We start from the raw sequence: 12695 nt of genomic DNA on the forward strand, positions 1-12695 counted from the left end.
GTTCGATCCGTAGTAACGCGACTTCCACACAAGGGCTTGATGACGCGATAAAGGGAGAGGCTTGATGTGCGTTGGTGCGCTCTTGATTTATGCCAGTCAAGCGCTCTCCAGCATTTCAAGTATCAAATGTTCCATTTTCGTCACTGAACCCATTAGGTCCTTAAGGCCTGATAAGCACCCGAGACATCGTCTCCTATGACGCCTCGTTGATTGGCACCACACCCATCCCACAGGATCGCATGAACATGGTAACAATACTTGATTTGGAAGGCAGACTTGCCCATATCCGCTTGGTATCACAACAAAGTTGTCGTTTGGCGGCCTCTTAGGTGAGAGATCAAGTGGTGCCTGATCGTGCTTGGGCGTCGGACCACGAGATTGAAACGACGATTCGTCCATATGTCGGGTAATGCACCAGTGCGCTGCCCGCCACCCGCACAGGCTGTTCGTTGGTCAGACCAAACAAGCAACAGGCTGGCCACGCTATGTCATACACCACCGGTTTCTACCCGTCGGCTATGGGCCTGGAGGAGCGGAGAAACGTAGCATATGAGGAGTTGATGTCGATTGAATGTTCGGGCCCCGGAGCTTTTCCGTGCTGTACACACATCAGCAACGTGAAAAGGGTTCCTTTCAGGAGGACTATCATCTTTTTAGATAGTTCAGAATATTCAAGCCTTCCTATAAGAAGAAACTCGGTCATCTTCACATCCATTGTGTTCAAAGTTGTGCAGAAGCGAAAATGCTGGGTAAAGTGGCCCTCGAAGAAGCATTCGCTCTACCCCGATTTGCGGAGCGAACAAGATGGTGGGCGTCCATGTTCGCCGTGAATCCGGACAAGCATGCTCGCGAAATGAACGACATCAACGACATCCGGATACAGTACATGGACAAATATGGAGTAGGATACCAGATTCTCTCGTACACGGCTCCTGGAGTCCAGGATGTCTTTGACAGGAAAGAAGCAGAGGCATTGGCGACTGAAATCAATGACTACCTCGCAACGACGATCAAGGCTCACCCAGGCAGGTTTGGAGCGTTTGCGTACGTCTCCCCTGAGATTTGTGCGTTGAATGGGTATTGACCACTTCCTTAGAACGCTTTCCATGCATGATCCCAAACAGGCAGCAGACGAGCTTCGACGCTGCGTCAAGGAGTATGGATTCAAGGGGGCGCTGGTAAACGACACTCAGCGCTCAGGGGCCGATGGCGACGACATGATCTTTTATGACTCGGCGGACTGGGACGTGTTCTGGTCAACAGTGACTGAATTGGACGTTCCGTTCTACTTGCATCCTCGCAATCCCACAGGCACCATGTACGAGAAGCTCTGGGCGGCGAGGAAATGGCTCGTCGGACCTCCACTGAGTTTCGCCCAGGGAGTCAGTCTGCATCTTCTGGGGATGGTGACAAACGGCGTGTTTGACCGACATCCTCAACTCCAAGTAGTCATTGGGCACCTGGGCGAGCACCTTCCGTTCGATCTCTGGCGGATCAACCACTGGTTTGAAGACGTCAAGAAGCCCCTGGGGTTGAAGGAGACATGCAAGAAGACAATCCGCGAGTATTTTGCCCAGAATATCTGGATCACCACCAGCGGGCACTTTTCGACGCCGACGCTGCACTTCTGCCTGAATGAGGTTGGGGCGGATCGGATCCTCTTTTCGATTGATTATCCCTTCGAGAAGTTTGAGGATGCATGCGAGTGGTACGACAATGCCGAGATCAACGAGGTGGACAGGAGGAAGGTTGGCAAGGACAACGCGAGAAAGCTGTTCAAGCTGCCCGAATTCAAGGACTGCGACGTCTGAGGTCGCTGATTTTATTGGAGGCCTCTAGTGGATGCAGCCTAGGCAGCTCTGTAGGCCCTGAGCCCCGTGGCTTTAACTACAATAGGCCCTGGGAAACTCCCTCAGGCGTCGCTTTAAACCCCCACATGCCGTATCCTACATATCCTTTAACTACGACTAGCATGGGTGGTGGGCCCTACTCGCGAGCCTTACTAGCCTAATGCTCTCGTGCTTATCTGTAAACATACAACTCCACCAGAATGATGACTCCCGTCCTAATCTACACACTGGCAGTCTACCAACGACGTACTTCGTATACACTCTCGATGGCTTCAATATGAAGAGAAATGCCTCGTCCCAAGGTCCGTCCTGAAGATCGACAGCGGTCTGCCAAAGCATGTCTACCTTGCAAGGTCTCGAAGAAACGCTGTGACGCCCAACAACCATGCTCCAACTGTGTCAGGCGAAGGACGCCGTCGTCTTGTCGCTATGTAGAATCGAGTCATGCGAGGCAGCAACCCCAGACGCCCTATAGTCAGCCACGAGTCTTCAGGACATTGGTGGGTAGATCCGACCGGGTTGCGACAAGACTCCCTGGCTATGGCACTTCAACGGCCGGAGAGGCGTCGACACAAAACCCGGGTCCTGTCAACTCAGCTGCGCGCGAAGTGTCGGTGTCAACTGGTCAGAAGCTCACGGGTGGCCGAATGCTGCTTAACTCGAAGGGGGAGAAAGGTATGGAATCCCTTTCCTTTATCAGTTCATGAGCTCTAGCACTGAAGCAGCTGGTGGCTCTAGTCTACATCGGAGGATTTGCCTCGCTGTCATTTCTGCAGTTTCTTCGCCACACGATCAGACAGCAAATGGGACCCTCGCTGTTTACTGAAAACACCCGTCGCCATGTAATGCTGGAGGCTGCCAGTCCCCAAGACACAAGGCACAGCTTTGTCGAAGACGACGACCAGAAACGAGCCATGATTGATGTCTACTTTGCTGCTGTGAGTTACGTTCGGGCGGTTTGCTGATTGAGGATATCACTCACAGTAGCAGACAAACGGAATTATAGATCTATTTTCTCGAGAAGAAGTCGAGGCATATTCAGCAACAGTGGACGCCCCAAATGTTGAGAAAGGCGAGTATATGACGGCTGCACTCGATCTTATCGTTGCCATTGGGGCACAATGCCGAGCAGCAAATCAATCCGATTGTCAGTACGCTGTAAAACTCTTTTCCCGGGCACAGAAAACAGCTCTCGCCGGCGGACTCGAGGACCCCTGTCTTGACATGGTCCGTTGTTTCCTGCTCATGACCTTCTACACGTTGGGAGCCTGTCGGAGAAACGCTGCATTCATGTACATGGGGATTGCTAGTCAGGCTGCTTCTGCTCTAGGTCTCCATGTCACTGAACAATATCGTCACTTCAATGCATCAGACCAAAGCGTGCGGTAAGTTACCTGTCTGTGGGTCATATCCTCATCCTTTCGTCCTGCTGATCCCAACAGACTTCGAACGCTGAAATCCCTTCGAGTCCTGGATGTGATATATTGTTCGATCCTTGGGAGACCCTACTCAACAGGAGCAATTAGAACCGATCATATCGCGTTGAATAATGCGGATACTCAAGCAATCAGTCCTCGCGAGCCCACATTGAACGCAAGTTTCCAGGCGTGTACAATCATCGCGGAAATCACACAGAACCTTGACTGTGACGGTTCTATTGGTCTCAACGCTGCCGAAGAATTTCTCAGACGTCTCCAAGAATGGAGCGCTAGCCTCCCTGATGACATGCGGCATTTCAAGAAACCGGTCGACCAGCCTTTGACGCTGCCGGAGCGGGAACAAATGATTGGGAATATCCACGTCTCATGTGTTTATTACTTTGCAGTGATGCTCGTGGCCAGGCCGTTCTTGATCTCACTTCTGATGCACCAATTAACCGGGAGCGCAGGCAATGCTTCCGTCGTAACTGCGACATCCGAAATGCAGGCAGATGTGGTTGATGTGGCCCAAGCCTGCATTGATTCGGCGATTCTCATGGCTAATATGTGCTATGAGGCTATCCAGTCTGGCGTTCTGCTCAAACAGATGTGTATAATGAAGTAAGGAGCTCGGATCGTGCTCTTGAATTGACGTATGCTGACATCCAAGGGCTTGGGTCTTCGCCGCCGGCCTGGTGCTAGGCTTCTCCATGTTCGCGCAGGCCGAATCCCGCTTCGACATGGACGACTCGTTCCACAATGCTCGCGAGGTCCTCCGGAATCTCTCCATCCACAGCCCCCAGGCAGAGCACTACTACGAAATCCTCAGCGGCTTCGCCGATGTCATACAACGACATCGCCAGCATCTCTCGCGCGAAAAGCGCCGCTACAAGAATAAATATGTGGACCAGATCTTGACTTTGGACGTCAGTCCGAGTGCCGGCGGGTCGCAGTCAACTTCCTCCCCGCGAACACCACTATCCAACGACCGCGGCATCGGGGTTCTAGAGAACCCTGCAACGAGCGGAAGTGTAACAGGGGGAGGTGGTGTTCCAGGGAATGACTTTGATCTGAATGGGCCATTCCAGATGGCCGATTACAGCCAGTGGCCGCTGGAAAACGGTGGCGGCTTCGACTTTGGCATGTTCGGCTGGGACAACTTTGCCATGCAAATCTCCGAGAACTTTTCCTTTGACAATGAGGCCGTTTGGGGTGTCACCTGAAACACTTACTGTAATGAACCCTGGGGTTTTCGCCTGGAAACTGAGTCCAGCGGCTCTTGAGGTTCTTGCGAGCATTTAAATACTCTCTCCAGGTACAAATCGCGGCTCCGGCAGTTGTCGAGACAGGACTGTGCCCTTGGTAGTCTGCCACCTACGCGATCCTCGACCGGTCTTTGGCAATGTTTTTTTTCAGATCATCATACTTCTCATGTCGAACTCAACATGACGGCTAAGATGATCTAGCCTGGTCGTACCGAGAGGTACCCCCTCAGACAGGACCATCTGTGGTTATTACAGCCACGGCAGCGCTAGATGGTCACGGACCATAGTTAGTCTGAGCTCTTAAACAGCAGAATACCTTCGTCATGCCATCACCACATGGCTTCCCGCTGCTTTGCGCACGCTGTCGCTGGCCAGATCATGCAGGCTCTATTGCTCGACGCAAGGCTAATGGTTGTGCAAATCTCAAACAGGATGGCTAACCGACCAAGTGAATCGTAGGAAGAATCAATACGCGTTTGTTAGCCTACTCTGGCTGAGTGGAATGAAAGCGAGGAACCTGATGTATCAGGGGGATGGAGGCTGGCTGGCGAGCGGTGGTCTGGACTTCGGTGTCATTGGGTCCAGCTATGTTATTGCTATGCTTAGAGTGCCACAGGAGACGGGTTGGATTGGTTGGGGCTGAAGTCGGATGTCTGGGAGCGAGAGGAAGATCTAGAAGCCGCGAATGGAAAAGCTGCGGAGGAGGTGAAAGGTGGATGAGAGATGATGATGCCTTGTCGCCTCTTACTCATCGACTGTGTTAGTTAAGCGGCTCGATGCCTGAAAAGGGACATGGACATGTGTCCTAATCACTGGCTGGACTGATGAAGTGCAGGTGGTGAACTGAGGACGAGAAGTGGTCGAGTCGTCAACTGCGGGCGCAGCCGGTGCCATGTGCGGGGCATTCAACTCAAAGTCGCGTTCAATTGAAAGAGCTGCGTTTCTCCCCCTGCGCCATCGCGGTTGCGGCGTCGCAACTGTCCAGAAAAAAAGTTCCACGAAGTTACGGTGAGAGGTGTCCTCTATTCACTCAAAGGTGAAGCTGTCCTTTCTCTTTCTCCTTCACACCAAGTCTCTTCCTGTTGCTGCGAGCATATAAAGACCTCCCAATCTCGACCATAAACTAATCCCTCCCCTCATTCATCCTTCACCGCCGCAACCATGGCTGAGCTGTACCCCGACCTCAAGGACCGTCCTGTCAAGGAGACCGTCTGCCTTTTCGATGTCGATGGCACTCTCACCCCTGCGAGACAGTCTGTCTCTGCTGAGATGCTGCAGACCCTGTCCAACCTAAGACACAAGTGCGCAATTGGCTTTGTACGTGAGCCCTTCGTCAAACGAGGACTGCCAGTGGAACTGACTCTCACCTAGGTCGGAGGTTCAGATCTTGCCAAACAGCAAGAGCAGCTGGGCACCCCGTCTCTTCCTGTCACCACGCTCTTTGACTTCTGCTTTGCCGAGAATGGTCTGACTGCGTACCGCCTGGGCAAGCCCTTGGCCTCTCACTCCTTCATCCAATGGCTTGGAGAGGAGAAATACCAGAAGTTGGCCAAATTCTGTCTGAGATACCTCTCGGAGCTTGAGGGTCTTCCTCGCATGCGTGGCACGTTCATCGAATTCCGCAACGGCATGATCAACGTCAGCCCTGTTGGTCGTAATGCCAGCAAAGCAGAAAGAGACGAGTTTGAGGCGTGGGATAAGAAGAACAACTGCAGACCTCAGATGATTGAGGCGATTCAAAAGGAGTTCCCTGATTTGGGACTGACGTACGGGCACTTTGGGAGACGTCCCTCGTTGACTGTAAACTGACAGACGGCAGGTACTCGATCGGCGGTCAAATCTCCTTCGACGTATTCCCCACAGGATGGGACAAGACCTATTGCTTGCAGCACATTGAAGCCGAAGCAGACCCAAGCAAGAATCTGTCGGGCATCCACTACAAGAACATCCATTTCTTCGGTGACAAGGCCTTCAAAGGGGGTAACGACTGGGAAATCTACAGCGATTCTCGAACCATTGGTCACGCTGTCAAAGGCCCCGAGGATACCATCGCTCAGCTCAAGGAACTCTTTGACGTCTGACTTGCAGCTTGCCTCTGACAAGCTCGTCTAACTTGCACCGGTTTCGTGTGCTTTGATTCTACTCATACACTTTATTCAGTGGCAGGAAGCGATTACGGAAGGTCACCCAGGTTTGGAAGATTTTATGGGTTCAAAATTGATGGAACGCTCCGACATAGAGTGGTAGACATGGTATTAAGCCATGAGTGGGTGGGTTTGAAATGGAATCGAGTTATTGATCTTAGCAGAGAAATCCTGGGACGAATTGCATTCGTGATCCAAATTTTTGCATGCTTGAGGTGTGTCGAGAGAGCTGCTGCGAAGCCTCCCGTGAAGATCCAAACCCCACGAGCCGTTTATCGCGGAAGCATCTAAGCTGGGACCGTGCAAGGAATTGAACGGGCGAAGAATGTGCGACTCGGATTATCAAGCATCGTCACAAAGGGAACCTGTCCGTGCTGGAGAGAAGTCGAGTGCCTCTCAATATCCATGCTCATCTCCCAGCACACACAGTGCCTACAGTGCTGTGACGACCCATTCGACCTTTTCCTCCCCAATTCCACATCCCGCATGATACCAACCGAGTCCTCCCCAGATCTTGCACAATATCTCATTGAATTACTATTTACCCGGTACTCGTAGGAGAGCGGACTTGGAATCCTGGTTGCAATAGATCAAATACCTCATAACTGCTGCCCACCACCAACATCACGACACATATCGCGCCTCCCGTGCTTATTCGTACTCCGCGCACTCATATTCCCGGTGCAAATGGCATCTAGACCGGCTCGGGCCTAATCCGGCAGACACTGGTTCAGCGTTAATTAGCGTCCGGCCTTTGACATTCAGACCCCTGCGCGGTCGAGAACTTGAATGCCGCTTAGAGTCTCGGCATTGTCCAACCGTGTTTAAGATTGATGGCCTCGACCCCAACGCAGTACCTCGTACCTCAGACTGCGTGCTGGCAGAGCAGCGGTGCCATCCTGCTTTAGCAACAAACCCCTGCTCTGCCCCGTGCTCTGCCCCGCGCTCAGCCTTCAAACATGAGAAGATGGTTCTTCATCCTGGATCTCTCGCATCTTCAGGCACCGGGTATAGAGGTGTCAACATGCGCGCCACACGGTCACGAACTTGTCGTATCATTGCCGTGGTTGGTCATAGCCTGATTCACGCGTGTTGATATAAAAATTCGTCAAACATCGAAGTGCTTCCCTTTGCAGGCAAAAACGACGATTATGGATATTGCTGGCCTGGTAATCGGTGTTGCAGGCTTAGTGGGTCTTGTCCAGTGCATGCAAAGATGGCTTCGAACGATTCAGGTGGCTCGAGTGTAGTACGCAGCGGGGGTTCGAAGCTACGGAGACCATGGACGAGACTCAGAAACTGCGATTCTTTATCTGGGCGAATGCGGTGGGCATTGTTGGCGAGCTTCCATGTGACACCAATCTGGATCGTCCGGAAACCAGACGTGTGGTCGAGAGGATACTGAACAATATTCACGAATCCTCCATCACATTCACCAGCGGGTACAACAATGTGAAGCCGCAGGCCGGTCGTGTGTTGATGGCTGGTTGGGCCGCCGGGGTGGAAGGAGTGGCGCGTGCTCTCGCGGTGGACTTGCGGCCCATTAGCGTCAACTGTGTCTGTCCTGGCGCCGTGCGCACAGAGTTGTTTGATGGGTTGCCGAAGCATTTGCTGGACCCGCTGGTGGAGAAGTATGTTAGTAGAACTCTGAGCGGGACGATCGGACAGCCGGAGCAGGCAGCGGAAGCGTATCTATATTGCATGCGGGATGCTTTCGTAGATGGGACCGTGGTGCACTCAAACGGCGGATACTTGTTGGGATAGAATCCAGTTCCAGATGCGGGAGATGGATATTTATCTCGAAATTCGAATGTTACCAGAACGAGAAACTCATAGCGATCACTATTTGTCTTTCCCTTGAATCTTGTGTGCCGCAGTAACGAACCGGTGTGCTGCAGTGTACTTTACTTACACTACAACTGCAATGCACTGTACCGGTGCAAAATGAGCGCGGTCTCGGTCCAACATTGGAATCTCGTTGCACCGCTGTCGACAGCCCTGGCTCAAGCTCGGGCCCTGGTTTCAAACCACAGCTACTGACTTCTTCAAACCTGAGACGCGAGTACCCTTGGAGGCGGCGGAGGGAGAAATCCTTCACCCCAAGTCGAAAATCGTGGCGGTGCAAAGCCACACCGGACCCGGTCGACCAACCAACGAGCACCACTTCCAACCCTCCTCCTACGAGTAGCAAGCCATTGCAAGTCGCCGGCCCAATCGAATGACACGGGGTTGAATTTCGTCTTGTGGTGTAGCAATGCGTTACGTCGCGTTCCGTTGCCCTGTTTTGAGCCCCACGCAATCCAATGACACCAAAAGAAAAGGCGCAAAGCGCGGGAGAGAGAGAAGGAATATAGCAGGATCACCGCATCAAGAGACCAAATCCAGTCTCCCACCCCCTGCCCTGAAACCCGAACGGATCCGGCACAACGTTTCATTTTTGTTCCTCGTGGCGGGATGAGCCAGTAATAATAACAGCAAATGTGCAGGGGGAAACCTATTACCCAGGCGAGCCAACGTGAGTGGCGGTGGGACTTGTGGCGCTGTGGCACAGAGACACACACCAGCATACGCAAACCCAGGGAAGCTGAACCAATCACAACGGATATATGAGAAGGGGGATTGCGTAGGACAAGTGTGGCTGAACTGCTGAACAGCCTTCGCATACCTATTTGGGCCTACAGGGACCTGCACTGATAGTTAATCCTTTGGGATAGATTCCGAAAGGGAACTCACGAGAAAATCATTTATTATTCCACCGTTTTCTCTTCCACCCTTCGAAGATTGTGGTGGCTCATTTGTATGCCTCTGTATATCTGAGTGAGAGAGAGAGAGTCTGTGTGAAAGAAAGAGCGGAGTGGGCTCTAGAAAATCCCAAAATCGGATTCCCCCTGATTGAGCCCCCTTTCGATACTACAATACCGACACCGACACCGACACCGACACGGTTATCTCCCTCAACAATGCGCACTATTCGAAGAAGCCTGAAAAAGAGCTGCGTCATCCCCGAGCAGCTGTACTGCGGCATCATGCACACATTCTGGCTGTTCTGGGAATACAGCCAGGCGGTGAGACGGGCACCGCAATGAAAACAGGCCGTGAGAACCTTGGAAGGCATGAAATGAAAAGACATAGACGGGTCGAAATGAAACCAGAAAATTGACAATCCGTCGAGAAGAACCCAGAAGTCACGAGTTGACGAGTTTGATTGTGACGAGTCAGTGCCAATATCCCGGCACCTGGATTATCGGGATCAATAGAGATATTGGACGCATTTGTCGCTTCACATCTCCACAGCATCTGCACTTACCGCCAGTACGGACGATATGCAACCCCCAAAGCAGTCGTGGATCCATTAGAAGATCGCCCGGCTCAATCTCCGGCCGACACTCATCTTCCTCTCTGGCTCGTCATCACCGGGAATGTCCTCAAACTCTCGCCTTCCGGAGTCGAGATCCATGTCGCGGACCTTGACCATAAAGGACCAGTCTCGAGTCCACAGCTTCCAGAACACAAACAGCGCAAGGGCAATTGGGAGCGCGATATACCCCTCGAAAAACGTCTCGGGGTCTGGATCGCCGCCGAGGGGGAAGAGGTCGACATAGAACGTCGCGACCAGACACACCACCACCAGAAACACTCCGAACCAAGATCCATACACACCGAGTTGCGACTTGAACGGGAGATCATCAAGCGAGCGCCCTGCAGCTTTCCACCCCGCACGGAATCGGATGTGGCTGTAGCAGATGGAGCCCCACACAAAGAACGACGACAACCCGGTCAAGGCGAGCAGCCAGTTGAATACCGTCGCACCAGTGGCCGCTTCGTTAATGAATGCCAACAGACCAAATGCCATTTGGATGATAACTGGCCACACGGGACGGCCTTTCTTATCGATCCACGCCAAAAATTTGGGAGCCATTCCGCCTTGAGCCAGTGCCTGCATGGTACGGGTTGAGCCATAAGTACAAGAGTTCGCCACAGACATGACGGAAATGGTGATGACGGCGTTAAACACCGAGGGCAAACCTTTGACACCAGCGTACTTGATGGCAAGCACAAAGGGTGAGGCTTTAGTGTTTGCGCCCGACGAGTTGAGGAGGTCCGGAGAGCTGTTGGGCACGATGAGGCCCATGATGAGCAGCGAGACGACGTAGAAGCCTGCAATACGCCAGAAGACCTGTTTTGTGGCTTTAGGCAGCGATTTTCTGGGATTGGCAGCTTCGGCGGCGGCTAGACCAACAAGTTCGGTCCCTCCAAATGCAAAAGCTGCAGTGACAAAGACAGAGCAGAAACCCTTGAAACCTAATATATAATATCAGCATCCTCGTTGCATAATAAGCTCCTAAGCAACCCCCCTTACCGTTGCGGAATGCCTTGTTGCCATGTGCAGAATCATTCCAATATCTGAAACCAATGTATCCACGGTCATCGCTGGGGACACCGCCACAGTCAACGATGATGCCGAAGATGATGAAGCCGAGAACAGCAACGATCTTGATTATCCCAAGGACAAACTCGACTAGACTTTGTCAGTCTTGTTTCCCTTCCTACTGCACGCTCTTACCTTCTCCGTAGCCCTTGACACCAAAGAACTGCACGATAATCAAGGTGCTGAGGAAAACGGCGATCCAAATGCCAATGTTATAATGGTGCCAGTAGTCGATTGTTATGCCTGCAGCCGTGATCTCGAACGGAAGCGTGACCAGCCAACCAATAGCCTATCCATCGGTTAGGCCGAAGATATTCATAACACCAGTACGGCCTCCCGAAGATACTTACATATTGCCATCCCATGGCAAAACCCTGTTCAAAGGAAGTTAGTAAAATGTCTTGGAAAAACATGAAAGGGGCCACGAACCCAAGCAGGGTCAATAAATCGCACGCCATACACATAAAAGGCTCCATTCACCGGGTACAAGACCGCCAATTCACCGAGAGCTTGCACGGTGCAAAGCAGCATGGCACCGATGATGATGAATCCAATAACCAGCGAGGCTGGACCGCCAGATTGCAACGCAGATCCGGAACCCACGAAGAGACCAGCGCCAATGGACCCTCCTACAAGATAACCATCAGCACCAACTGCGAGACCGAAGGACGAAAGCACCAACCGATGGCAATCATCTGCATATGTCGACCCTGCAAGCCACGGCTGAGCTTCGCTTGGCGATGAGCTCCCTCTTCGATGTCATGGCTGCTACCCTTGGTCTCATGAAAGACGCCATCGCCTGCACCGTGGGCGACATTGGTCGGTGCTGCCTTTGAATCGTCGATAAATTTCTCTGAGTAGGCGTTGTTAGCCATAACGAGCGAAATGATGGTGACGGAGAATTTCTGTCAAAAGATGATGGAGGGTGAAAGGAATTCCCAGCTTTATCATTGCGAGGCATGGGACCGCGCAGAGCTAAGAAGGTCGACCCGACCCAAGCATGCTTGTTGATTTATCGGATGCTTATCTTGAACGTCGCTCGAGTCTGCCACGCCGTCGTCCACTTGCCTCGTGCCATGCCACGCGATGGCAGGGTTGCGTGATGTTAGACAGGGTGACAGGAAACAGCCAAGGCTGCGCACTGCAGGTCGAAAGGCGGGGATCCTGCTTCATTCGAGCTCACAAGCCAGTAAAACCTCGCCCTCTGTCTGTGGTGGCGCATCGCCCACTTACACAAAGCCTGTTCGGCATCGCCTATTCAGACGGACTCTGTGATTCGAGATAAGAGACCGGTGTTGGCAGTGGTCAGGCCCAATCAACGTCGAGCTACCGAACCTATCAACCTTGCGTCCAGCGTCAGGATAGACAACTGGGGGTAACACATGTACATTGGTTGTCTGGGGAGGTATGACATCTTCCTGCTCGTCTCGGGAATTCAGCGATCGGAAGATGCCAGCAAAACTCCTTGTTATTCTACTTCCCGAACCGTATCGATCCCCTATCTCCCGCTGCCGATCGCGGTAGAAACATTCTTGGAGGGACTGAACAAGCGAATGCCCAGACGTATGCCAAGCCAAGTCTTCTGATAA

General features: G+C 52.4%; 5 protein-coding genes across 5 annotated transcripts; 4 read left to right on the forward strand and 1 right to left on the reverse strand.

Annotated features, from left to right (window-relative positions):
- Positions 1–742: 742 nt before the first annotated feature.
- On the forward strand, positions 743–1811 carry Z520_06615 (2,3-dihydroxybenzoate decarboxylase; the record flags this gene model as incomplete). Its single annotated transcript, XM_016777115.1, has 2 exons — positions 743–1044; positions 1097–1811. The coding sequence occupies 2 exons, from the start codon at positions 743–745 to the stop codon at positions 1809–1811; spliced, it is 1017 nt and encodes a 338-aa protein (XP_016631960.1).
- Positions 1812–2137: 326 nt separating this feature from the next.
- On the forward strand, positions 2138–4491 carry Z520_06616 (uncharacterized protein; the record flags this gene model as incomplete). Its single annotated transcript, XM_016777116.1, has 5 exons — positions 2138–2525; positions 2589–2788; positions 2841–3235; positions 3293–3889; positions 3939–4491. The coding sequence occupies 5 exons, from the start codon at positions 2138–2140 to the stop codon at positions 4489–4491; spliced, it is 2133 nt and encodes a 710-aa protein (XP_016631961.1).
- Positions 4492–5694: 1203 nt separating this feature from the next.
- Positions 5695–6614, forward strand: Z520_06617 (uncharacterized protein; the record flags this gene model as incomplete). The annotated part of the gene is made up of 3 exons (XM_016777117.1): positions 5695–5850; positions 5905–6299; positions 6353–6614. The coding sequence occupies 3 exons, from the start codon at positions 5695–5697 to the stop codon at positions 6612–6614; spliced, it is 813 nt and encodes a 270-aa protein (XP_016631962.1).
- A 1344-nt stretch (positions 6615–7958) lies between these two features.
- Z520_06618 (uncharacterized protein) lies at positions 7959–8441 on the forward strand (the record flags this gene model as incomplete). The annotated part of the gene is made up of 1 exon (XM_016777118.1): positions 7959–8441. The coding sequence occupies one exon, from the start codon at positions 7959–7961 to the stop codon at positions 8439–8441; it is 483 nt and encodes a 160-aa protein (XP_016631963.1).
- Positions 8442–10029: 1588 nt separating this feature from the next.
- On the reverse strand, positions 10030–11981 carry Z520_06619 (uncharacterized protein; the record flags this gene model as incomplete). Its single annotated transcript, XM_016777119.1, has 6 exons — positions 10030–10979; positions 11038–11196; positions 11242–11395; positions 11457–11480; positions 11536–11735; positions 11789–11981. The coding sequence occupies 6 exons, from the start codon at positions 11979–11981 to the stop codon at positions 10030–10032; spliced, it is 1680 nt and encodes a 559-aa protein (XP_016631964.1).
- Between the last annotated feature and the right edge of the window lie 714 nt (positions 11982–12695).

This window comes from Fonsecaea multimorphosa (genome assembly GCF_000836435.1).
Source record: "Fonsecaea multimorphosa CBS 102226 unplaced genomic scaffold supercont1.12, whole genome shotgun sequence".
NCBI lineage: Eukaryota > Fungi > Ascomycota > Eurotiomycetes > Chaetothyriales > Herpotrichiellaceae > Fonsecaea > Fonsecaea multimorphosa.